This window comes from Saccopteryx bilineata, chromosome 10 (assembly GCF_036850765.1).
Source record: "Saccopteryx bilineata isolate mSacBil1 chromosome 10, mSacBil1_pri_phased_curated, whole genome shotgun sequence".
Taxonomy (NCBI): Eukaryota; Metazoa; Chordata; class Mammalia; order Chiroptera; family Emballonuridae; genus Saccopteryx; species Saccopteryx bilineata.
Genome location: NC_089499.1, coordinates 57,538,607 through 57,565,644, shown reverse-complemented (window position 1 = coordinate 57,565,644; position 27,038 = coordinate 57,538,607). Strand labels below are relative to the sequence as shown.

At 43.7% G+C, this 27,038-nt stretch overlaps 1 protein-coding gene across 2 annotated transcripts in view; it reads left to right on the top strand.

The window, feature by feature from the left end:
* RFT1 (RFT1 homolog) overlaps positions 1-26,450 on the top strand; it is a 59,360-nt gene extending 32,910 nt beyond the window's left edge. Inside the window, exons 8-13 of one of the 2 annotated variants that reach the window (XM_066245135.1) lie at positions 3,172-3,222; positions 3,953-4,083; positions 6,026-6,170; positions 17,951-18,056; positions 24,717-24,966; positions 25,677-26,449. In XM_066245135.1, the coding sequence (XP_066101232.1) occupies positions 3,172-3,222; positions 3,953-4,083; positions 6,026-6,170; positions 17,951-18,056; positions 24,717-24,966; positions 25,677-25,844 (851 nt within the window). In that variant the 3' untranslated portion in view covers positions 25,845-26,449. Of the gene's footprint in view, positions 1-3,171; positions 3,223-3,952; positions 4,084-6,025; positions 6,171-17,950; positions 18,057-24,716; positions 24,967-25,676 lie in introns of both variants that reach the window. The other variant, XM_066245136.1, reaches the window with a different exon arrangement.
* The last annotated feature ends 588 nt before the right edge of the window (positions 26,451-27,038 follow it).

Below are 27,038 nucleotides of genomic sequence, written 5' to 3'. Positions count from 1 at the left end.
TAGCAGCAGGTGTAAATTAGCCACATACTCAACCCTCCTGAGCTAGGTCTGAAGTAGGTACCACTGCTTGCTTGCTCCACAGTTGGGCCACACTGGCCTGACTGGTAGAGGATGTTAGGAACTTCTCAGGGCTGCAATCTCCATGGCTGTGAAATAAGGAAGTGGCTTGACAAGGACCTCCAGATTCTTTTTATTTTTATTTACTTATTTATTTATTTTTTGAGAGAGGCAGGGAGAGAGAGACAGCAACATCAAGCTGCTCCTATAGGTGCCCTGACTGGGGAATCGAACCAGCAACCTCTGTGCTCTGGGCCAGCGCTCCAACCAACTGAGCTATCCAGCCAGGGCTTAATTTTTATTCATTTTTTAAGAAAGAGACAGGAAGGGAGAGAGAGGGAAAGGGAAAGGAGCATTTGTTCCACTCAGTATTGCATTTTTTTAGTTGCTTCCTGTGTGTGCCCTGACCAGGGATCGAACCTGCAACCTTTTTATTTTGAGACAATGCTCTTAACTTACTGAGCTAACCAGCCAGGCCCCCCCCCCCCCAGATTCTTTAAAACTATAGTTCTGAAAAAGTTGAAATCATTCACTGTAGTAGCAAAAATGTATATGCTGCCCCCATATTCTCTGAACATTGTGTGCCAGGTGCTGGGAGTACACAGATGAATGAGTAGCAGGGCACGGTCTCAAGGAGCTCATTCTCTCATCAGAGATGCACATTTGTGTGATTAAGTCTGGTACAGAGCCTGACCAGACGGTGGCACAGTGGATAGAGTGTTGGACTCCCACTTAAAAAAATGGAATTAAATTATTTTGTTGAATATTTCTACTGATCAACTCAGATAATTTTTTTAACTTAAAATTTGTTTTTTAATTTTTTAATTATAGTTGACATTCAATAATATGTTAGTTTCAGGTGTGCATCATATGTAAGTTCCTTGAGAGCAGAGAGGGTGTTGTCCACCATTGTCTCCCCAGCACCCTGCTAAGCCTGGATGAGGAGGACCCAGGTTTGATACCCCGAGGTCGCCAGTTTGAGCATGGGCTTATCTGGTTTGAGCAAAGCTCACCAGCTTGGACCCAAGGTCGCTGGCTTGAGCAAGGGGTTACTCCATCTGCTGAAGACCCACGGTCAAGGCACATAGGAGAAAGCAGTTAATGAACAACTAAGGTGTCGCAACAAGTCTGGTACAGAGCTGTGAGGACTGTACTGGAAATGTGAGCTCATTCACCAGCATCTCCTGAGTGCCCTCTCATTTCCTTGTGCTCTGCTAGGAAACCAGGGACACAGAGATGACTGAGACCTGGTTCCTGCCCTCCAGGAGCTTACAGAGCATAGGAAGGAAAGGCCTATTGTGCCAGAACACAAGGAGTTCCCTGCAGAAATGTTGAGCCTGACTCAGAGCAGCTGGAGGCTACAGCCTGGTAGGGTGTAGCAGAGGATGACCATGTGACGGTGGGAGGTGCGGATGAGGTTGGTGAAGGGAGGCCAAAAAGATAGTTGGGGAGGGGCGCTGACCAGGCAGTGGCACAGTGGATTGAGCGTTGGCCTGGGACGCTAAAGACCCAGGTTCAAAAACCTGAGGTCGCTGGCTTGAACACAGGATCACCAGCTTGAGCGTGGGATCATAGACTTGACCCCATGGTCACTGGCTTGAGCCCAAGGTCGCTGGCTTGAGCAAGGAGACACTGGCAACTATGAGTTGATATTTTTCATCTTTTTCCTTTTCTCTCTAAAGAAATAAATACAATAAATAAAATAGATAGCTTGGGGGTTAGTTTATAAAAGCCTTCAAATGCAGAATTAAGAAATATGGACTTTTTACAAACATTAGGTATATTTAAAGGTGTGAAAGCAAGGGTTAGCTGGATTTGCAGCAGCTGGACTATTAGCAGTGAGAATGGGTTGGAGCAGTGCAGAGATGCAAATGGGAGTGAGTGCAGCCATGGGGCCAGTGCCTGGGAGGACCCAGGGAGGTCCCTGCTGCTGATGCAGCAGCTAGGAGATTGTAGGGAGGTAAGGGCCAGAGAGACTTGAGAGAAGAGCACTGCTTTTATTGCCTTTAAAAAAAAAAAAAAAAAGGCAGGATGCTAGGAGGTGAGAATTTGCTCTGTGGGGCTGTGAACACTTTTCAGTATTCTATCTACATAGTGGTCAGTGCTTTTCATTCACAGATAATAGGAGAATTCATGAAAATTGGGGATGGAGGAGCGGGGCTCTGGACTGGTGTCTTCACTGTGAAGGCATTAGAGTTAAATTTGAATCATGAACTTGGGCTCCAGAGCCTTGCCAGCCTCCATGGAACTTTCTCTACCTGGAGAGGAAACTTTTAATGAGTCTGTGCACATAACCATGGACCTTTCTTTTTTTTTTTTTTTTTTTTTTTGGACCTTTCATTTTACAGAATTTTCACACTCAAATTAGCTGACCTCCCTTAAATTTGGACAATTATTTTCATTATTAATATTTTAATCATCTCCTCATAGTTAAAAAAAAACTTATCCAACAGATTTTATTGATTTTGTTTTGTTTATAACTGTTTTAGATTTGTTGTCAATAAATCCCCCAGCACTTTTTAAATTGTTACTATTTTGGCCCTGGCCGGTTGGCTCAGTGGTAGAGTGTCGGCCTGGCGTGCAGGAGTCCCGGGTTCAATTCCCGGCCAGGACACACAGGAGAAGCACCCATCTGCTCCTCCACCCCTCCCCTTCTCCTTCCTCTCTGTCTCTCTCTTCCCCTCCCGCAGCCAAGGCTCCATTGGAGCAAAGTTGGCCCAGGTGCTGAGGATGGCTCCATGGCCTCTGCCTCAGGCGCTAGAATGGCTCTGGTCACAACAGAGCGACGCCCTGGATGGGCAGAGCATTGCTCCCTGGTGGGCATGCCAGGTGGATCCTGGTCGGGCGCATGCGGGAGTCTGACTGCCTCCCCATTTCCAACTTCAGAAAAATATTTTTTAAAAAATTTTTTTTAAAATAAATAAATAAATAAATTGTTACTATTTTGAGATTATTTGAAATCAACATTAGGACAAGGAATGTTTCTTTAATTGATTATCTAATTTTTCTCTTTTGAGAGTATTTGCCAACTGTGAAAGTTGATAGCAATGAGAAAAGGAAACAAGAAAGTAATGTACATTCGAAATGCTAATTATTTTGCTCTTCTCTTTGCAGGGGAGCGATATGTGATGACATTTTTGAATGTATTAAATTTTGGTGATCAGGGTAAGGTGAAATTCTGTAGTTTTAATTAAAGTGGAATACTGTTAGTAAATACTTTCTAACATTTTTCTTTACATTTTGATATATTTAACAAAAATGAAACTAAGGCTTATAAAAAATGAATATAATAAAAACATGACTCCTGAAGATTGAAAATTATAGATCTTTATAAATATATGTAGTGTACTGACTCTCCCTTCTCATGTGACTTAAGTGGCAGGTTCTTCGCTGAGCTCCCCTGCCCTTACTCTGCTTTCTGCAGAACTTTGATACTCATTTTGGGGGCTGGAGGTACTAAGAGAAGAGAAAACGGAGCTATCATCATGGTCACAAAGATTCACCCCATTTTTCTGTGACTGGATAGGTCTCAGTATTTTTTTTCATATTTATTTTTGCATATAACCTCAGAGTAGTGGAAATAAAAATAGAAAAAAGTCAACTGGGCATTAGTGACTTTTATAAAAAAGCTCTGGTGATAGAAGTGCTCTGTGTCTTGACCTTTAATGTCAGTATCCTAGTTGTGACATTGTACTATCATTTTGGCAAGATGTTATTATTGAGGTAGACTGAGTAAAGAGTACTTAGATCTCTGTTATTTCTCACAACTACATGTGACTCTATAGTTATCTCAAAGATGCATTTAAAAAATTAAATTAGCAAAGAAGTATCTAGTGCTGTGAAAATTCAAAGAGGAAAACCAGTACAATTGTTGTTTCTCCCTTTTGTTTTGTAGGTGTGTATGATATAGTGAACAATCTTGGCTCCCTCGTGGCCAGGTTAATTTTCCATCCAATAGAGGAGAGTTTTTATGTATTCTTTGCTAAGGTGCTGGAGAGAGAAAAAGATGCCACACTTCAGAAGCAGGTAGTCTTCATTCTTATGTCACCGTCTCAAATGAATTATCTCTCTAATTGCAAGATAAATAGACAGGAATGTGGTACAGTCTGTTTCCCTTCTGTCTGATCTGTCTCACACTAGTCTTAGGTGTGAGACCCAGAGGTGAGCCAAGGGATGCAGACTGGGGCAAGGCTGACCTAGGATCTGAGGAAGAAATGACCTGGTCTTTCGGTTTCTGTCACCACACCAGTTTTTCAATGTTCTTAAGGACTGTTAAGTGCCCAGAGCTACATTCTGACGTGAGATTCTACATACTTCGGTTGCTAAATACAGTAGAGATTTTAATCCAGGAACATTTGGTTGTATAAACTTCCCTTTTTCTAAAACCACTGAAAATATCTGGCTTATTTTAGAATTAAAAGCAAGCTAAGCCAGCCTCTTACATGTCTTAGAAGACATTTTGCAAAATGTAGTTCATGTACAGTATCACACAATGAGCTAGTCTGGTTCTCAATTTGATTCAGGCATATTTTTCTAAGGACATTGACAGGGACCTCAGGACTTGTAGATGTTTGTCAGAAGAACACTGGCAATGCTGGCTAGAAATGTGAGAATTTGCTATCCCGTTTAAGAATAAACATGAGAGGGAAAAGTGAGTGTTTCCTAAGTAACATATGAAATAATGTATCCCAAGTGAAAAACTAAATGTCCCCTGTACTCCTGAAGGAGGCACACATTGCCTCTCCTTTTTCATTTGCTAATTTATGGAAAGAAATGCAGGCTCTAGAAAAGCAATGATGCCTGTCACCAGTTGAGAGTGTGATCTGTAAAACAGCAAAGGGGGAAGGCCAGATGTGAAGACCGGGTTTTTTTTTTCTTTCAGTTTTCACATTTTTATTGGGGGCCACAGAAGAGGGTACCTTCTCCATGTCAGTGGAGGTGTTCACAGTTTCTTCAGTCACTTGAAGCTTGGGCCCTGGAGGTCCTGGGGGTGGCTGGGCATGTCAGGCATGTTCCCATAATCTTGATGGGCACGGGGTTTTAGTGTGTGACCTGATCAGTCATGGTGGTTTACTGGGTGTAGAGGCTGAAGGTGGGCAGAATTATAGCAAGGCTGCTGATGGTGAAGAATGTGACCAGCACCTGCTCCTTGGCCCAGGCATTCATTTTCTTTTTTAAGTGAGGGGGAGGGGGGATAGAGAGACAGACTCCCACATGCACCCTGATCAGGATCCATCCAACAACCTCTGTCTGGGGCTGAAGCTCAAATCAACCGAGCTATCCTCAGTGCCCTGGGCCAACAGTCGAATCTATCCAGCCACTGGCTGCGAGAAGGGAAGAAGGAGAGAAGGGGGAGAGGGAAGGGAGGAGAAGCAGATGGTGGCTTTTTTTTTGTTGTTTGTTTATTTTATCAAGTGAGAGGCAAGGAGGTGGAGAAACAGACTCCCACATTTGCACCCATTGGGATTCACCTGGCAACCCCTGTCTGGGGCTGATGTTCTGCCCATCTGGGGCTGCTGCTCCATTGCTTGGCAACCAAGCTATTTTAGCAGCTGAGGCGAGGCCATGGAGCCATCCTCAGCACCTGGGGCCAACTTGCTCATTTGAGCATGCCTATGGAAAGAGGAGAGAGAGAGAGAGAGAAGGGGGAGGGGTGGAGAAGCAGATGGGTGCTTCTCCTGTGTGCCCTGACCAGGAATCGAACCTGGGATTTCCACACACCAGGCCGATGCTCTACTGCTGAGATAACCAGCCAGGGCTGATGGTCATTTCTCATGTCTGACCTGATCAGAGATCGAACCCAGGATGTCCATATGCTGGGCCAACGCTCTATCTACTGAGCCAACCAGCCAGGACCAGCCCAGGCATTCTTGAGGAAGGTGGCGAGTATCCTGGCTATCTTGGTTTTGGTGGCCTGAAGTTTTTAGTTTATAATTCATCCCACTTCCTTTCCTCTCCTTGGTACTAGGAGGACATTGCTGTGGCCACCATGGTTTTGGAGTCCCTGCTCAAGCTGGCCCTGCTGGTTGGCCTGACCATCACCGTTTTTGGCTTTGCCTACTCTCAGCTGGCTTTGGATCTCTACGGAGGGACCATTCTTAGCTCAGGATCAGGTATGCACAAGAGTTGCCTAATTTCTAAACAGAAATAGGAGAGTCTTTTGAAATTCAGGAACTTGTGTCATGTAGGGAGAATTGTTGGTGGCTAAGGCTATGGGTGGAGGCGGGGGCTGTTCCCTCACAGGAGGTCAGACCAACTCAGCACAGTTGGGGGCTTTGGCACAGGTTGATCCCAACCTCACTTGAAGTTGTCAAGAATCCTTGGCTTTCCTCCTAGGCCTAAACTGTGTTTTGCCAAGCGATTCTGTGTGCTCCCCTTCTGGAGGCTCCCTCTAATGAGCCTCCGCTTGGTACTGAACACATCTGAAGATAGTGAGTACCACATAAATCTCATGGCCTGATGCATTGAAGCCTTTGAAGGATAATGTGCAGCCATTTTCAGAGAATAAAATTGATCTCAGCAAATAATATTGTACATTTAACCCAGTGACTCAGTTTTTGAAAAAGAAAAGTATTGACAATGTCAATTTTATTTATTTATTTGTATTTTTCCGAAGTGAGAAGGGGTGGGGGGAGGTAGACAGACAGGTTCCCACATGTGCCTAACCAGGATCCACCCGGCATGCCCACTAGGGGGCAAGGCTAGGCCCCTCTGGGGTGTTGCTCTGCTGCAATCAGAGCCATTCTAGCACCTGAGGCGGAGGCCGTGGAGACATCCTCAGTGCCTGGGCCAACTTTGCTCCAATGGAGCCTTGGCTGAGGGAGGAGAAGAGAGAGATAGAAAGAAAGGAGAGGGGGAAGGATGGAGAAGCAGATGGATGCTTCTCCTATGTGCCTTGGCCAGGAATCGAACCCGGGACTTCTGCATGCTGGGCCGATGCTCTACCACCGAGCTAACCAGCCAGGGCGACTGTCAAATTTTTAAACACCCAGTATTGCAGGCCACTAAGCATCTCACAGCACTTACTGGGCCCTGGAACATCACCAGTTTCAAAATGCACTGGGCCATAGGCCGGCAGTCCACTTGCAGTGTTTCATCTTGGGTTTAGCAGAGGTGTTTTTATTCCTCAGGCCACTAGACCAGAACCCTGAAGAATTCTTTCTGCTGTCCCATCTCAGTGTTAAGAGCTTTTGTCAATTTACATTTTGCAAGTTTAATGGCACGCTTTAGAGTCCAAACTTTTGGTATTAGGAAAAAAAAGGGCCAGGTTTCTACACTGGAACAAAGGCAGTGAAAACACCTGCTGTGAAACCAGTGGGTGGTTTGCAGCTCCCTGGGACTCATGCTGTGAGAAGTACATTTCTATCAGGCAACTGCAGGAGGCCGCAGTAGGAAGTCATTAGTCAGTGTGCGGAGACTGCAGGCTCTGCTGTTTCATGGCAGCTCTGCCCCTTGGACAAGGTAATCACCAGGGAGCAGCCTTTAATGTAAGGGCCATCACAGAACATTGCCATGAGGAGAGGGCTGTCCCATCAATGTTACATTCACCCGGTAGAGTAATTAGTCACAGAGAATATATAAACAAATGACTGTAATTGTGTTGTTCTTTTACTCAAGTGAGATCCAGGTGCCAGTTTGCTAATACATTATCAATTAAAGAGGTCAGTGTTAGTTGATTTCTAAAATAATAAGTTCTGTCTCTAATGGTTTGTGTTAGAGTCATTAATAACTTTAGACTCAAAAAGATAGTCTTTCAGTATCATCTTCAGAGAGAACAGTCTTGAGAATGGTCTGGCTTCTTAGTCTGTGAAAAGAATCTGTGGTTTGGGGTGCCACCGAGGATCTTGAGGGCCATCGTCATCTCTTGCCTGGCCCAGGGCTGCATCAGTGTCGTGTCTCAGTTTGTTCTCCTAGCATTCTCTCCTCATTTTTTGACCAAAATGAGAGCTTCCTCTATTTTGGGCCAAACTTCAGTTCTCTGTAAATCCCCCTGTGGCTTCTGGTAGGGGCAGTTCCAATCCTGGCGCCAGTTTGGTTGCTCCGCTACTGCCTACCATGAAAGCTGGAACGCCCACTAGTGGGCAGGAGGGTCCAGGTTGACCAGCACTGCAAAAGTGGGCGGTTTTTATAAAAAGGTTCGCCATCACCGACCTATAACATTCCTCAATTCAATCCATAAAGTTCAATCCTCAATTTCAACCTCTTTCCCCTAAATTAATTAAAGCCTTCTTTCTTTTCCTTCCTTCCTTCCTTCCTTCCTTCCTTCCTTCCTTCCTTCCTTCCTTCCTTCCTTCCTTCCTTCCTTCCTTCCTTCCTCTTTTTCTCTTTCTCTCTCTCTTTCTTTCTTTCTTTCTTTCTTTCTTTCTTTCTTTCTTTCTTTCTTTCTTTCTTTCTTTCAGTGAGAGAAGGGAGATAGAAAGACAGACTCCCACATGTGCCCCACCAGGATCCACCTGGCAACCCTGTCTGGGGCTGGAGCTCAAAACAACCGAACTATCCTCAGTATCTGGGCTGACACTCAAACCAGTTGAGCCACTGACTGCAAGAGGGGAAAAGAGAGAGAAGGGGGAGAGGGAGGGGAAGAGAAGCAGATGGTAACTTCACATGTGTGCCCTGACCAGGGATTGAACCCAGGACGTCTGCATGCCAGACTGGTGCTCTGTCCACTGAGCCAGCCGGCCAGGGCCTAAAGCCCTTTTTTTTGAATTACTGTTTTATGCAGGAGTTTGTGTTCTCCATGATGCAAAGCAGTTCATTATTCACCTTTAGAGAGACCCACACATGCCATTGGCTTTCAGTTACCAAGTAAGAGGTACATGTTATAAGAAGAGCCCCATTTCTCTCTGTCAGAGAGAAAGGGATGGAGAAGAGAAGGGAGCACACTGAGCATGCCTTGAGCCATCACAAGGCAGAGCCTGGTCCCTGTCCCCTCTGCTGGACTTACCCTGCAGCTGTGGTGGAGGCCAGGCTACTTCCTGCAGCAGGTTGGGGAAGGAAATGCAACATGCCATGATAACATGTGGAAACCAGGAGAAGGCCATGCGAGATAGTTTTTGTTAGGCATCAGGGCTGCCCTGTTAGCATTCCTTTTGTAATTTTTTTCTTTTTTTCCAAGTGAGAGGAGGGGAGATAGAGAGATAGACTCCCACATGTGCCCCAACCAGGATCCACCTGGCAACCCCCCATTTGAGGCCAATGCTCTGCCCATCTGTGGCCATTCTTACAACCAAGCTATTTTTAGTGCCTGAGACAGAGGCTCCACAGAACCGTCCTCAGCACCTGGGGCTGACGTGCTCAAATCAATCAAGCCATAGCTGTGGGAGGGGAAGAGAGAGAGAGACAGAGAAGGGTGAGGGGGAGGAGTGGAGAAGAAGTGGGTGTGTGACCTGACTGGGAATCAAACCCAGGACATCTACATGCCAGGCTGGCAATCTACCACTGAGCCAACTGGCCAGGACCTCCTTTTGTAATTTTTGACTACCACAAGACTATTTAGGATCCTCACAGCACAGAGATCTTTCAGATCAAGCAGCTTCATAAACCATGAATGAGACCCAGATACTGAGACTCTGGAACTTAAGTTCCCCCCTTCCACCCATCACACACAGCCCCAATCGTTTTCCTTTAGTGGTTACATTTTTTTTTTTTTTAAAGAGAGACAGGGAGACCTGCCAAACAGAAGCTCCCTTGCTGCAGTCAGAGCAAAGAATCACTTAGAAGCAGGGAGGCATCAGGGTTACAGTATTGAGTTCTGAGGTCTCAGCTGCATCACCACCCCCACACTGCTGAGTGCTCCCCGGAGGGTGAGCAGTGGCAGGAGGTGGGAGCATGGTCCCATCAGCAGGGTCGGAAGCCAGGGGCTGGCTGTGGCTGCAGCCCAGGCGCGAGAGCGCAGTCCAGCCCGCGGAGGCAGAAGCTGGGGACTGGCCGCAGCTGCAGACAGGGTGCACGAAAGCAGTCCAACCCACAGCTGCAGGCCAGGCACAAGAATGGTCCCGCCTGAAGTCCTACCCATGGGGGCAAGGCAGAAGCCAGGGACCGGCCAAGGCTTGCAACCTGGACACGAGAGCACAGTCCCGCCTGTGGAGGCAGGGCGGAGGCAGAGGGCAGGCCAGGGCTTGCAGTCCAGTTGTGTGAATGCAGTCCCGCACATGGAGGCAAGGTGGGAGCTGCAGCGACAGCAGCAGAGGGCCAGCACTGGCAAGGCTGATGCCCCAACGCCAAAGGCAGCGGCAGAGTGGGTGGCAGTCCTGCAAACAGACCACACCAGGGGAACACAGAGGCCACACCCATTGGTCTCCTGTGGCCACACCCTTCTTAAAAAAAGACAAAATGGGAAGGTAGAGAAATGCAACCCAAATGAATCAACAAGAGAAATTCCCAGAAAAAGATCTGAATGAGATGGAAATAACCAAATTACCGATGCAGAGTTTAAAATAATGATTGTTAGGATGTCCAAAGATCTTAGAGCAACAATGGATGGACATAACAAGCACCTAAATAAAGAGATAGAAAGTATTATAAAGAACATTGAAATAATAAAAATGAACCAGTCAGAAATGACAAATATAATATCAGAAACGAAGACCACACTAGAAGGAGTTAAAAGCAGGATGGATGAAGCCGAGATTGAATCAGTGATTTAGAGGACAAGATAAACAAAAGCAAGGAAGCAGTGCACAAAAAGAAAAGAGGCTCAAAAAGTCTGAGGAAATTCTTAAGAGAGCTCTGTGACAACATGAAGAGAAACAACATTCACATTATAGGGGTTCCTGAAGGGGAAGAGAAAGATCAAGGGATAGAGAATCTGATTGAAGAAATCAAAGCTGAAAACTTCCCTAAATTGATGAAGGAAAAAGTCACACAAGTTCAAGAAGCACAGAGAGTTACATTAAGGATGAACTCAAAGAGGCCTACTCCAAGACACATCATAATTAAAATACAAAAATTAAGAGATAAAGAAAGAATACTAAAAGCTGTAAGAGAAAAGCAGTCAATTAATTACCTACAGAGGAGCCCCCATAAGGATGACATCTGACTTCTCAACAGAAACATTTGAGGCCAGAAGGGAATGGCAAGAAATATTAAAAGTAATGCAAAACAAGAGCCTACAACCAAAACTTCTGTATCCAGCAAGGCTATCATTTAAAATTGAAGGAGAAATAAAAAACTTCCCAGACAAAAAATAAAACTCAAGGAATTCATTACAACCAAACCAATGCTACAAGAAATGTTAAGGGGCCTGCTGTAAACAGAACAAAAAGGGGGAAATCTAGTAAAAGGGAATGTAGATTTAAAGAATAAAATGGCAATAAATAACTACATATCAATAATAACCTTAAATGTAAATGGATTAAATGCTCCAATCAAAAGACATAGGATAGCTGCATGGATAAGAAAACAGGACCTGTACATATGCTGTCTAAAGAAGGTCACTACATAATGATAAAGGGAACATCCAACAGGAAGATATAACCATTATAAATATCTATGCACCTAATATAGGAGCTCCTAAATATATAAAGCAGATTTTGATGGACATAAAGGGCAAAATCAACAGCAATACTATAAAAGTAGAGGATTTCAATACCCCACTAACATCACTGGATAGATCCTCAAAAAAGAAAATTAACAAAGAAATAGCAGACTTAAAGGACACACTAGATCAACTCGATTTAATAGATATCTTCAGAACCTTTCACCCTAAAGCAGCAGAATATACATTCTTTTCAAGCGCTCATGGTACATTCTCTAGGATAGACCACATATTAGGACACAAAACAAGTCTCAATAAATTTAAGAAGATTGAAATCATATCAAGCATCTTGTATCATAATGGCATGAAACTAGAAATCAACTGCAATAGAAAAATTGAAAAACACTCAAACACTTAGAAACTAAATAGCATGTTATTAAATAACAAATGGGTTAACAATGAGATCAAAGAAGAAATAAAAACATTTTCTTGAAACAAATGAAAACGAACATACAACAACTCAAAATTTATGGGACACAGCAAAAGCAGTCCGGAGGGGGAAGTTCATAGAACTATAAGCATACCTTAAGAAACTAGAAAAAGCTCAAATAAACAACCCAGCATCTAAAAGAACTAGAAAAAGAACAGCAAGTAAAACCCAGAGGAAGTAGAAGGAAGAAAATAATAAAGATCAGAGTGGAAATAAGTGACAAAGAGACTAAGAAACAATACAGAGGATCAATGAAACCAAGAGCTGGTTCTTTGAAAAGATAAACAAGATAGATGAATTTTTTTTTACTTTATTTTTTTAAATATTTTATTTATTGATTTTTAGAGAGAGAGAGAGAGAGAGAGAGAGAAGGGGGAGGAGCAGGAAGCATCAACTCCCATATGTGCCTTGACCAGGCAAGCCCAAGGTTTCAAACCGGCAACCTCAGTGTTCCAGGTCGACGCTTTATCCCACTGCGCCACCACAGGTCAGGCCAAGATAGATGAACTTTTAACCAGACTCACCAAGAAAAAAAGACAGAGGACTCAAATAAATAAAATTAGAAATGAGAGAGAAGTAACAAATGACACAGCAGAAATACTATGAAGAACTGTATGCCATAACATTAGACAACCTAGGTGAAATGGACAAATTCCTTGAAACACATAATCTTTCAAAAGTCAATATAGAAAAATTAGTAAACCTAAACAGACCAATTTCATCAAATGAGATCGAAACAGTTATCAAAAAACTCCCAACAAATAAAAGTCCTGGGCCAGACAGCTTCACAGGAGAATTTTACCAAATATTCAAAGAACTAACTTCTATCCTTCTCAAGCTATTTCAAAAAAAATTCAAGAGAAGGGAAGACTTCCAAACTCCTTTTATGAGGCAGGCATAATACTGATTCCAAACCAGGCAGAGACACTACAAAGAAAGAAAACTATAGACCAATATCCCTGATGAACTTAGATGCTAAAATTCTCAATAAATATTAGCAAACCAGATCCAGCAATATGTGAAAAAAATCATACACCATGATCAGGTGGGATTTATTCTGGGGAGACAAAGCTGGTACAATATTTGCATATCAATCAATATGATTCATCACATAAACAAAAGGAAGGATAAAAATCACATGATACTATCAATAGATGCAGAAAAAGCATTTGATAAAATCCAGCACCCGCCTGACCAGGTGGTGGCGCAATGGATAGAGCGTCAGACTGGGATGCGGAAGGACCCAGGTTCGAGACCCCGAGGTCGCCAGCTTGAGCGTGGGCTCATCTGGCTTGAGCAAAGAGCTCACCAGCTTGGACCCAAGGTTGCTGGCTCCAGCAGGGGGTTACTCGGTCTGCTGAAGGCCCACGGTCAAGGCACATGTGAGAAAGCAATCAATGAACAACTAAGAAGTCGCAACGCGCAACGAATAACTGATGATTGATGCTTCTCATCTCTCTCCGTTCCTGTCTGTCTGTCCCTGTCTATCTCTGCCTTTGTAAAAAAAAAAAAAAAAATCCAGCACCCATTTATGATCAAAACTCTCAGCAAAGTGGGGATCCAGGGATCATATGTCAATATGATAAAGGCCATTTATGACAAACCCAAAGCTAACATCATAATCAATGGACAAAAATTTACAGAAATTCTCTTAAGATCAAGAACAAGGCAAGGGTGCCCCCTTTCACCACTCTTATTCAACATAGTTCTGGAAGTCCTAACCACAGTAATCAGACAATATGAAGATATGAAAAGCATCCAAATTGGAAAAGAAGAAGTAAAACTATCATTATTTGCTGATGATATGATTCTGTACATAGAAACCCCTAAAGTCTCAGTCAAAAAACTAGTGGACCTGATAAATGAATTCAGCAAGGTGGCAGGATATAAAATCAATATTCAGAAATCAGTGGCATTTTTATACACCAACAATGAACTGTCTAAAAGAGAAATTAAGAAAACAATCCCCTTCACTAATTGGAACAAGAAAATATAAAGTACCTAGGAGTAAATTTAACCAAAGAGGTTAAAGACTTGTACTCAGAAAATTATAAAACATTGATAAAGGAAATCAAGGAAGATACAAACAAGTGGAAGCAAATACCATGTTCATGGATAGGAAGAATAAACATCATTAAAATATCTATATTACCCAAAGCAATCTATAAATTCAATGTAATTCCTATTAAAATATCAATGACATACTTCAAAGACATAGAACAAATATTCCAAAAATTTATATGGAACCAAAAAAGAACATGAATAGCCTCAGCAATCCTGAAAAAGAAGAATACAGTGGGGGGTATCACACTTCCTGATATCAAGTTATGTTACAAGGCCATCGTACTCAAAACAGCTTGGTACTGGCAAAAGAACAGGCATACAGATCAATGGAACATAACAGAGAACCCAGAAATAAACCCACACCTATATGGACAATTGATATTTGACAATGGAGGTAAGAGCATACAATGGAATGAAGACTGTCTCTTTAACAAATGGTGTTGGGGGCCCTGGCCGGTTGGCTCAGCGGTAGAGCGTCGGCCTGGCGTACGGGGGACCCGGGTTCGATTCCCGGCCAGGGCACATAGGAGAAGCGCCCATTTGCTTCTCCACCCCCCCTCCTTCCTCTCTGTCTCTCTCTTCCCCTCCGTAGCCAAGGCTCCATTGGAGCAAAGATGGCCCGGGCGCTGGGGATGGCTCCTTGGCCTCTACCCCAGGCGCTCGAGTGGCTCTGGTCGCGGCAGAGCGACGCCCCGGAGGGGCAGAGCATCGCCCCCTGGTGGGCAGAGCATCGCCCCGTGGTGGGCGTGCTGGGTGGATCCCGGTCGGGTGCATGTGGGAGTCTGTCTGACTGTCTCTCCCTGTTTCCAGCTTCAGAAAAAAACAAACAAAAAAAAAAAACCAAACAAAAAAAAAAACAAAGGGTGTTGGGAAAATTGGACAAGTACTTGCAAAAAAATGAAATTGGATCACCACTTACAGCATTCACAAAAATACAAAATGGATAAAAAATTAAATGTAAGTCATGAAACCATAAACATCTTGGAAGAAAACATAGGCAGTAAACTCTCGGATATCTCTCGTAGCAATATTTTTGCTGATTTATCTCCAAGGGCAAATGAAATAAAGGACATGATGAACAAATGGGACTATATGAAACTAAAAAGCTTTTGCATAGCAAAAGACACCATTAACAAAATAAAAAGACAACCCACACAATGGGAGAATATATTCTCCAATACGTCTGATAAGGGGTTAATAACCAAAATTTATAGAGAATTTGTAAAACTCAACACCAGGAAGGTAAACAATCCAATCAAAAAATGGGCAATAAAAATGAATAGACACTTCTCCAAAGAGGACATACAGATGGCCAATAGGCATATGAAAAAATGTACAACATCATTAATCATTAGAGAAATGCAAATTAAAACCACAATGAGATATCATCTCATATCTCTCAGAATGGCGCTCATTAACAAAGCAACACATAACAAGTGCTGGAAAGAGTGTGGAAAAAAGGGAACCCTCTTGCACTGCTGGTGGGAATGCAGACTGCTGCAGCCACTGTGAAAAACAGTATGGAGATTCCTCAAAAAATTAAAAATTGAACTGCCCTTTGAACCCAGCTATCCCACTTTTTTTTTTTTTTTTTTTCTGAAGCTGGAAACGGGGAGAGACAGTCAGACAGACTCCCGCATGCACCCGACTGGAATCCACCCGGCACGCCCACCAGGGGCGATGCTCTGCCCCTCCTGGGCGTTGCTGTACTGCGACCAGAGCCACTCTAGCGCCTGGGGCAGAGGCCAAGGAGCCATCCCCAGCGCCCGGGCCATCCTTGCTCCAATGGAGCCTTGGCTGCGGGAGGGGAAGAGAGAGACAGAGAGGAAGGAGGGGGGGAGGTGGAGAAGCAAATGGGCGCTTCTCCTATGTGCCCTGGCCGGGAATCGAACCCGGGTCCCCCACACGCCAGGCCAACGCTCTACCGCTGAGCCAACCGGCCAGGGCCCCAGCTATCCCACTTTTAAGAATATATCCTATGAATACCAAATCACTGATTCAAAAGAAGAAATGTACCCTCATGTTTATTGGAGCATTGTTTACACAGCCAAGATCTGGAAACAGTCCAAGTGTCCGTCAGTGGATGAGTGGATTAAAAAGCTGAGGTACATGTACACAATGAAATACTACGCCGCTGTGAGGAAGAAGGAAATCTTACCTTTTGCGACAACATGGATGTAACTGGAAACTATCATGCTGAGTGAAATAAGCCAAGCAGAGAAAGAAAAATATCCTATGGCCTCACTCATTTGAGGAATCCAATGAACAATGTGAACTGAGCAACGGAACAGAGGCAGAGGCGGGATCAAAGGGACCAGAGTGAAAGCAGTCAGAGGGAAAGTAGAAAGAAGATGGGATCAGAGAAGGGAAAGAGATTAGTGAAATTATATATACTTTGTCATAATTTCATTACAGAGAACAGGACAGCAAATCCTGGAGGGAAGGGGGAAAGGCACTGGGGGGAGGGGGCAAGAGGGGGTCCAAGGGGAACACGGGAGTGGGGGGAGATATATTCGGTGAGACATTTGAATCTATGTAAACACAATAAATTAATATCATAAATTAAAAAAAAGAGAGGCAGGGAGAGAGAAACAGTAACATCAAGCTATTCCTGTGTGTGCCCTGACCAGGGATTGAACTGGCACATTTTTTTTTATTGAAGTCTAATTTATATAAATAAAATGCTGTGCTCTTGAGAGTACAGTTTGATGTATATGTGTGTGTATGTGTGTGTGTTTGTGTGTGTGTGTGTATATATATATATATCTCCAGGTAACCACCATTCAGAATAATATATAGAACATTTCTGTTACCCTAGAAGGTCTCTCAGTACCCCTTCCACCAACTCTCCCCTTCACCTCAGAAATAACCACAGTTCTAATTTCTGTCATCATAGATAAGAACTGCTTTTAGAATTTTATATAAATTAAATATTATAACATGGACACTTGTGTTTGGCCTCTTTTTATTTTTTTTAATTTTTATTTATTTTTGTGTTTAGCTTCTTTCCCTCAATATGAAGTTTTTGAGATTTATCCATGATTTTACATGATTCAGTAGGTTTTTTCTCTCTGATTGCTGAGTATTTTTTTGTATAGATGGCCCACAGTTTATTTATTCTTTCTCCTGTTGGGCCATTATATATAAAACTGCTGTGGACATTATGTACAAGTGTTTTTGTGAACACATGCTTTTATTTCTGTGAGAGGTATATGTAGGAGTGGAATTGCCAGGTCACAAATTGGGTATATGTTTATTTTACCAACTGCTTGGCTGTCTCGATAATGGCCCTCTTAAAAGAGGGGATCAGTCCCATTTTTAAGGCTTCTGATCTTTTGTTAGCACATTTTTTCAAAGCTTCTTAGTTAGCTATAGAACTGCATTAGTCTGTTGTAGAAAAAAATAACACTGGGCTCTGATTCTCCCTGCAGATTTGTGGGAGATCTATCTCTATAGCTTCCTGCTGCTCCCCAAGGTATTTTCTTCAAGACCCTTTCTACTGAGATTCTCTTAACATGCAGGGCCACTAGTGTCCTTGAGTGCTCCCACTAGCAGGCCTCTTCTTGCTGATTTAAAAAGTGAGATTCGCTTGCTGGCCAAATAAGCTTTTAGTTGTTAAGCAAGAGATCTATGCATTTATTCATACTTGTCCTTTTTTTTTTTAGCTGTTAATTTAGTTGGTGCCGTGGAATGATAGGACTGCTTCCAGATGATTAAGACCACAGGCTTGAGCATGCCTTTGCCATTGTCGATACCAACAGGGCTCATGACCCAGTTCTGGTGTTCTCTGGCCACCCAGCCGTGAGGGTGGATGTGGGCCTCCTATTGAGGCTGTGGCATCTCAGTGGTTTGTTTCCTTATAGGTCCTGTTTTGCTGCGTTCCTATTGTCTCTATGTCCTTCTGCTTGCCATCAATGGAGTAACCGAGTGCTTCACATTTGCTGCCATGAGCAAAGAGCAGGTTGACAGGTAGGTAACCTTAAAGACACATCTTCATCATGGCCTTCAGCCAAAGTGAAGTAACTTGCCAGTCTTCTTTCTTTTCATTTGGACATGCATTTACAGAGGCTCTTAGGGAGGTAGCACTAGTACAGTGCCTTCCCCAGGCTGTCCAGTGCACCATTTGTGGAGGAGAAATCTGGACATTGCAGGGTTGTGTTAATCCAGCTTTGTGGAGACAGGCACAAGACAAGCTCCACTTCTCCACCTCTCTCTCTCCTACCACACCTATAGAATCAACAGGCCCCTCACCAGTGTGTATGTTTTAAGAAGCTCTTCGGTGATTCTCACACGAACTGCTGACTAAGAACCTCACACCCATAATTATCTATCCCTTATGTCCAAATACCAAAAGTGGAAAGGCAGTATCTTAAGACATCACTATAGGATGAGGTTGAGGAGAAGGATAAAAGTGATAGTGAGAAGAAAAGGAAGTAGAAGGGGTGGGTGTAGGTAATGGGATGAGTGGCCCTTGTTATCTCTTTGCCTTTTGAGGGCTGGGTCCTTCTGGGTGTTCAGGCAGCCTCTGTACTGCCTTGAGTGCTGTTGAAAGCCCTCAGAGGACCATTGGTGGGGGCAGAATGGGAAAGGATAGTTCGAAGAGTCAGGGAACCATTCCTCTCATTCGGAGTACCTCTCTTCCCAAGTTGGACTGTCTCACCAAGAAGCTTGGTGATAAAAAAAAAAAAAAAGCTTGGTGATTGTATTTGCTATACCACAGTTTAGAGCTAGAATCTAAAGCAGCAGTCCCAGCCTAGACCAGATTCCTAGGAAGTTTTATCCCCCTCTCAGGCCAACATAACTAGAATTGTAAGGGCTTGGGCCAAGGACTCTTTCATTACACAGCTCCTGATGATAGTTAGGGCCCGAGGAACTGCTGCCCAAACCAGCTTTCACAGTAAAAACTACAGTGAGCACTGTGATCCAATATATATTTGGGTGGATGTGATGGAAATGTTCTGCTTTCACGAGGCAGTAAATAACAGCAGTTATGCACAGGATACACTGATGTTTTTTAATTCTGTTGTTTTATGTTTAAGCTGCCATATCATGACTCACTAAAATGATTTTCCAGCCTACTTTTAGATCATAACAAAGTTTTCATATATTGGTCTAGACATGTGAGGGAGTACTTCAGATAGTTAAATTTGTAGCTACTAAACTGCTTTGAATCCATCACTGCTCCCCTTTTCTTCCATGGATGGAAAGGTCTTTTTTAAGTTTAATTTTGAAAATACTATATTATTTGAAAGTTGCTTCTAGTATAAAAAGATAACTTTATTTATTTGTTTGTTTGTTTATTGAGATATAGAGAAACCGGAAGGGGGCAGAGAGAAAGAGACAGACAGGCAGGGAAAAAGGAAAGAGAGAGAGTGAGAAGCATCATCTTGTAGTTGCTTTCACCTTAGTTGTGCATTGATTGCTTCTCGTACATGCCTTGACTGGGGATCAGACCTAGGTCTCAAGCCAAGCCATTATCCCTTGCTCAAGCCAGCAACTTTTGGGCTTAAGCTGATGAGCCCACACTCTGGCCCAGTGGTAGTCAACCTGGTCCCTAGTGCCCACTAGTGGGCATTCCAGCTTTCATGGTGGGCCGTAGCGGAGCAACCAAAGTATAAATAAAAAGATAGATTTAACTATAGTAAGTTGTTTTATAAAGATTTATTCTGCCAAACTTAGTGAAAATCCGACATAAAGTACTTGGTAAGTAATTATTATTATATGCTTTAACTTGCTGTAACTCTGCTTTATCAATTTTATAAAGTAAAGTTACTTCCCTACTTTATAAATCACCATTACTATGGAACCGGTGGGCAGTTAGAAAATTTTACTACTAACAGAGATACAAAAGTGGGTGGTAGGTATAAAAAGGTTGACTACCCCTGGTCTAGCCAATGACTTTGGGGTTTCAAACTGGCAACCTTAGCATTCCAGGTCGATGCTTTATCCACTGTACCACTGAATTTTTTTTTATATTAGTTAGTATTTAATAATATTGTTTGGACAATTTGTAAGCCATTATTCTTTGTGACTCTTTTGTACATTTGGGGCTGATCATATATACATAAATATTTAAATTACTACTTGGGAACAAGTTTGAGGTTGTTTGTGTTGCGACATATATAACGTGTTTCTTGAAGGACCACCTGAATTCTATGGTCCGCCTGGTTTGGAGGGGAGACCTGGTGGCACTGGACCACCTGCCACCAGGACAACAATGAGAGGCTTCATTTTTACTCGGCATAGTCAGACCACAGCAATTCCTTCCTGTCCAGAAGGAACAGAAGGCTGAAATAATTTTTAATTATAATTTAAAACATACTAAAAGAGGCAATAAGTCAAAGCGGAAAGGGCTCTGGACTAGGAAACTATCTCTTTGAAGGGAATTTTGTGATAATAATTTTAGCATTATTATTGAGCGAAAGAATCAACATTATGCCTACTTAAAATGTGAAAAAATATCTCTTAAAACTAAATTGTGAGGGAGTATAGACGGTGGCTGGTTCCTTCTTTTCTCCTATGATTCACTGAACTAAAAGAAACAACTTTTAAGTTAGTTGTATTGGGATTTAACAGTACATAAATAATCTGTTATTTTCATGGTATTAGTAGTCAACAGAGAGAAAAGAGAGCAGAGTGACTTCTAATGCAGTTCTCATTTTAAGTAGCTCACTTCCCTTAAGAGTAAAATGTGACTTTAAGAGTGTTGTTCAGATATGTTTTAAACATAGTGGGCCCTGGCCCCAACACCTGGCCCTGGTCTGAGCATATGGAGCACCTGGGCTCATCACTGACTCCTGGCATTTTTTTCATCTCTGTGAATTTAACCAGACATAAAACTCAAGTAAGAATTTTCATAGTAGAATTGGGCAGCTTACTTCAGTGTGATGATTGGTTTATATTGGATATTTCAGATTCTGAGTTGAAAAAAATATTGATAAAATCATGGGCTTTTACTTAATCAACTTTAGGTTGATCAGTGTTTTTCTAAATAAAACCAGAGTATTTTGCTGGATATGAAATATTAGAACATCCTTTGACTTGCAAGTTGCTTTTTTTGTTACTAACTTCATAATATACATTGAATATGATTTATAGATTTTTCATTATGCCCTATTGAAGAATTTTTGTTCTGTTTTGTTAAGAATATCTCATTTCCTTTTGTTCATTTGACAAATACTTTTTGAGCATCTACTCTCTAACAAGGATTGTTTTAAGCTCCAAAAACATAGCAATAAACAAGACAGAGCTTGTCTCCTGGAGCTGACAGTGGGAGCAACAGATGGCAAACAAGTAAATAAATAAGAAAATACCTGCCTGACCAGTGGTGGTGCAGTGGAAAGAGCATCGGCCTTGGATGAGGACCCAGGTTTGAGACTTCAAGGTTGCAGCTTGAGCGCAGGGTCACCGGCTTGAGTGTGGTATCATAGACATGACCCATAGTCACTGGTTTGAGCCCACAGGTCACTGGCTTGGCTGAAGCCCCCCGGTTAAGGCACATATGAGAAGCAATCAATGAACAGCTAAAGTGCCGCAACTACAAGTTGAGGCTTCTCATCTCTTTCCCTTCCTGTCTCTGTCTCGTTCTATCTCTTTTAAAAATAAATAAACGAGAAAATATTGTGCTACACAGAGAACTAAAACAGGGGTATATAGTGAGAGTGGGAGGCCTATTCAAGGAGGTGTCATTTAAGCTGAGGCCTGGATAAACAAGAAGAGTCTACCATGCAAAGATGGCACAGAACCTTCCAGGCACAGAGGACAGTGATACAAAGGCCCGAGATTGACAGCTCCTTTGTCTCTGAGTGCCCAACATGACATGGGACTCTGTAATGTTGAAAGAGAATGAGTGCAGTCTTCTCACAGTGGGCATAGACTGGCACCGTCCTTTTCATGGCAGTGGAGGCTACATCTCATGCTGGCTATGCTGTGTGGCTGTGCCTTGATGTAGTCAACCAGCACCCACTGGGGGACACTTCAGTTGCTGCTGCAGTTAATATCTTTGACCGGCCCGACCAGGTGGTGGCGCAGTGGATAGAGCATCGGACTGGGATGCGGAAGACCCAGGTTTGAGACCCCAAGGTCGCCAGCTTGCATGTGGGCTCATCTGGTTTGAGCAATAGGTCAACAGCTTGAGCCCAAGGTCGCTGGCTCAAGCAAGAGGTTACTCGGTCTGCTGAAGGCCCGCGGTCAAGGCACATATGAGAAAGCAATCAATGAACAACTAAGGCAGCGGTTCTCAACCTGTGGGTCGCGACCCCAGGTTGAGAACTGCTGAACTAAGGTGTCGCAACACGCAATGAAAAACTAATGATTGATGCTTCTCATCTCTCTTCATTCCTGTCTGTCTGTCCCTGTCTATCCCTCTCTCTGACTCTCTCTGTCTCTGTAAAAAATAAAATAAAATAAAATAAAATAAAAAGCAAAACTTAAAAAAAAATATCCTTGACCGTCCATCTTTTGATCAAACTGATTTTAGGCTCAGTGTCTTAGGGCCATGGAAAAATAAGGATTCATAAATAATTTACTGTTTATGTTAACTAAACCTTATAGAATATTCATTATTGTCACTAATTTTGCATTGGTTTAAAAAATGGTATTTTAATTGCATCTTTAAAATTTTCATTTTTTTCCTGGATTATGTCTGTAACACTGTAGATTTATGAGTTCTTGAAAGTTCAGCAGCTGCAAAATCCTATTCTAGTGAAAAACAGTGGACAATATCATGAGCTCCTCCCAAATGGCCATACCAAAGAAGCCACACTGTTGAATTCATCCCTGCTTGAATTAGTGACTGGATTCATTCATTGTTGCCATTTTACTTAGAGTTGGGTGAGGATGAGTTTGAAAGTTTGTGAACTGTGGCTTAAACTCTAAGGATTGGTGGTGTAGTGGACCTTTCTGATAGTTTCTGAAAAAGAAAACAAAATTAGCAAGATTACACATTTTGACTTTTTTGAAAAGACTTCAGAGTACTAGTCTATGGTAGGTCCCACCTCAGTGACTTGTTATCAAGTCGGCTACTCTCATCACTGATTAGTAGTGAAAAAACTCCCCTTGTGAAGGTGTGGGCTCATGTACTTTCATTGCTTATTAAAAGAGACTCTCAACTAAGAAACAAATTCCCTCTCTGTACTTCTGGATGAGAGCACACCTTCTCTGTTGGAGCATAGGGTTGTGTGTGCGTGTGTGTATGTGTGCGCGTGCGCGCAGGTGTAGCAGTAGGTAGTCTTACCACCCACTCTGGTAAAGTATACTGCATAGTACCTTGAGCTTATTAAGCCTAAGGACCAGTACTTGGGTATTCCAGCAACACAGTGACTTTCTACCCGCCCCTCATGTGCAGAACCTGAGTGGTGGCCTCTGAGGTTTCCTGACCCAGCAGATGCAGGTTGGGGGAACCTAAGGGATTTAGTTCCCTCAACAACTGTGTACTGAGAATGTTTGCTGTGCACTAGGTGGAAGCCAGAAGCTGGATAATTTTGTCTGTGGCTGTGCCACAGCCGTTTGGAGGACGATGGCAGCTCTTCTGCCTTTGCTGAGACTTAGTTTCCCTTGCTGACAACTGGAGACAACTAGGTGATGTGCTGCTTTGCAGTCAGAGAAAGGAACAGTTACAGTCCATCCAGCCATAGGCTCTGAAGAGCTGTAGCGATGTAGAAAAGGATGTGTAAGAGTCTGGGGAGCACTGATGATGATCCAGGCCTTGTTCTCTGTTTACATTTCAGTTTGAAGGCCGGTCATTGGCTTTGAGTGATGTCCACTGGCAAAGTTGGGGCTTCTCTGTTTCCCAAAGGTGGTGGTGTGCAGTGCTAAAGTTCAGGAGCCAGGGATCAGGTTGGAGTGTCGGCTCACTCTCTGGGCATATTGCTCAAGCTCCACGTGTCTGGTTTCCTGGTCTGTAAAATGAAGCAGAATTCCACAGAGCAAGTCCATTTGTGTTCATTCACAACACCCTCACAGTACCTGCATAGGGTTAGCGTTTGTATGTAATCATTACCTGCATCATATTCTCCCATCCAAGTACTAACCAGGCCCGACCCTGCTTAGCTTCCGAGATCAGACGAGATCGGGCGCATTCAGGGTGGTATGGCCGTAGACACCTGCGTCATATTCTTGTGACTCACATTGAAGACTTGAACTGAATAGGATTTTTATGTGTTTTTATCACAAAGTACCACTTAAACTAACCAACTGTTATCCTTAAAACCCATAAACAGCCTGACCTGTGGTGGCACAGTGGATAAAGCGTCAACCTGTAACGCTGAGGTTGCCGGTTCGAAACCTTGGGCTTGCCCGGTCAAGGCACATATGGGAGTGGATGCTTCCTCCTCTCTCTCTCTCTCTCTCTCTCTCTCTCTCTCTCCCCCCCCCTCTAAAAATCAATTAAAAAAATTTTAAAAAACCATAAACATTTTGAGTTGCTCATTTTCTTACTCTTCTATCCAGGGGTGAGGGGCAGTGACATTTCCACGTTATCTGTAGCATTCAGTGTTATGAAGACCAGCTGGATTATGGGAACTTGGAGGTACTTTCTGTGACTTCATATTCACCACTACCATTATTGCGGGAGTACTGTCTTAGGACAAGTTTTCCACGGCCTTGCTTTGCCTGTTTCCCTCTCCCCAGGTACAATTTCACAATGCTGGCCCTGTCGTCTTCATTCCTGGTATTATCCTATCTCCTGACCCGTTGGTGCGGCAGCGTGGGCTTCATCTTGGCCAACTGCTTTAACATGGGCATTCGGATCACGCAGAGCCTTTGCTTCATCCACCGCTACTACCGGGACAGCCCCTACCGGCCCCTGGCTGGCCTGCAGCTGTCGCCAGTTCTCCTTGGAGCCTTTGCCCTCAGTGGTGGGGTTACTTGTGTATCAGAGGTGAGAGTCCCTGCAGCCTTCACACCACATGCTTTGGCAAGCTGTCCACTGTTCCTCCTCTAGGCTTCCCCTTCCCGCTCTGCCTGAAGCAGCTGGGCTAGTACTTGCCCCCTAGTATTCCTTCTCCTAGGCCTCCAGGACAGTATCTTATGATAGCTGTTACCAAACCATGTTACCAGTGGAGACAGAGTAGAACAGGGGTAGTCAACCTTTTTATACTGACCGCCCACTTTTGTATCTCTGTTAGTAGTAAAATTTTCTAACCGCCCACTGGTTCCACAGTAATGGTGATTTATAAAGTAGGGAAGTAACTTTACTTTATAAAATTGATAAAGCAGAGTTATAGCAAGTTAAAGCATATAATAGTAATTACTTATCAAGTACTTTATGTCGGATTTTCACTAAGTTTGGCAGAATAAATCTTTATGAAACAACTTACTATAGTTAAATCTATCATTTATGTATACTTTGGTTGCTCCGCTATGGCCCACCATGAAAGCTGGAATGCCCACTAGTGGGTGGTAGGGACCAGGTTGACTACCACTGGAGTAGACACTGCAGTGTAGACACTGCAGTACATACTTGTCGTGCCTTTTGTCCGACTCAGTGCTGGGGCAGTAAGTAGGGCCTGCACTTTCCCTGGCTTTCCGGAGCAAGGAGGTAGGTGCAGATGGCAGGGCCAGGGCAGTGACGGTGGTTTCTCTCTGCAGGTGTTCCTGTGCTGCGAGCAGGGCTGGCCAGCCAGGCTGGCGCACGTGGCTGTGGGGGCCTTCTGCTTGGGAGCGACTCTTGGGACAGTGTTCCTCACAGAGACCAAGCTGATCCACTTTCTTAGGACTCAGCTAGGTGTTCCCAGGCTTGCTGACAAAACGACGTGACCTTAGGAATTCACTGACACCTCTGCACCTGGACCAGCTGTGGGCAGAAAACGTTTCCTGGGCAGAAGAGCCCTACAGAGGGGTCTGCAGTAGGGTGAGACCAGCCCAGGCAGTGGAGACATTGGAGAACCACTGGACCTAACACTCTCTATCCATTTGACGTCTCCATCAGGAAGAAGGAGTTCTATTTTTAAGGAAAGACCAGAAGCTCTTTTAAAATAGTTACATTGGCCCTGGCCGGTTGGCTCAGCGGTAGAGCGTCGGCCTGGCGTGCGGGTGACCCGGGTTCGATTCCCGGCCAGGGCACACAGGAGAAGCGCCCATTTGCTTCTCCACCCCCTCCCCTCCTTCCTCTCTGTCTCTCTCTTCCCCTCCCGCAGCCAAGACTCCATTGGAGCAAAGATGGCCCGGGCGCTGGGGATGGCTCCTTGACCTCTGCCCCAGGCGCTAGAGTGGCTCTGGTCTCGGCAGAGCAATGCCCCGGAGGGGCAGAGCATCGCCCCTGGTGGACAGAGCATCGCCCCTGGTGGGCGTGCCGGGTGGATCCTGGTCGGGCACATGCGGGAGTCTGTCTGACTGTCTCTCCCCGTTTCCAGCTTCAGAAAAATACAAAAATAATAATAATAATAAAAAATAAAAATAAAATAGTTACATTAATTTTTTTCACCATTTTGTTCTAATCAGCATTTTCACTTTTGATTAATGTATTAATTCCTTGTGGATATGATTGATCTTAGGAGCTATATGCTCCAACAAACTATACCTGGGATGTAAATAATCATCGGGCACAGAAAAAGAGATACAGCCACCTTACCTTGCACAGGAATATTTGACTTCTGTGAAAGGAGGAAGGAAAGCTGATGTTAAGTGCCAAACAAGAACACGTACCCTGGAGTTGTGGCTTTCCCATGTCAGCCATGTGGTCTGGGTCTTTAGAGAAGGAAACAAGTTACTCAGTAGAAATACAAGAAATTAAAACACAAAATCTTTCAGAACCACACGTCTTCCCTGCTGGGTGCCCTGGGCCAGCACTTGCCTCCCCAGAGGAGGTGTGAGCTGGCTGAAGACCCGTGACCTGGTCACCTGGCAGAGGGGATTTTGAAGGAAACTGTGATCCAATGTGAGCTACCTTGTCCGCTGAAGGAAATGTTGCTTTACAGCTGGCTGTGACTTCCCACATGGAGACTGCACAGA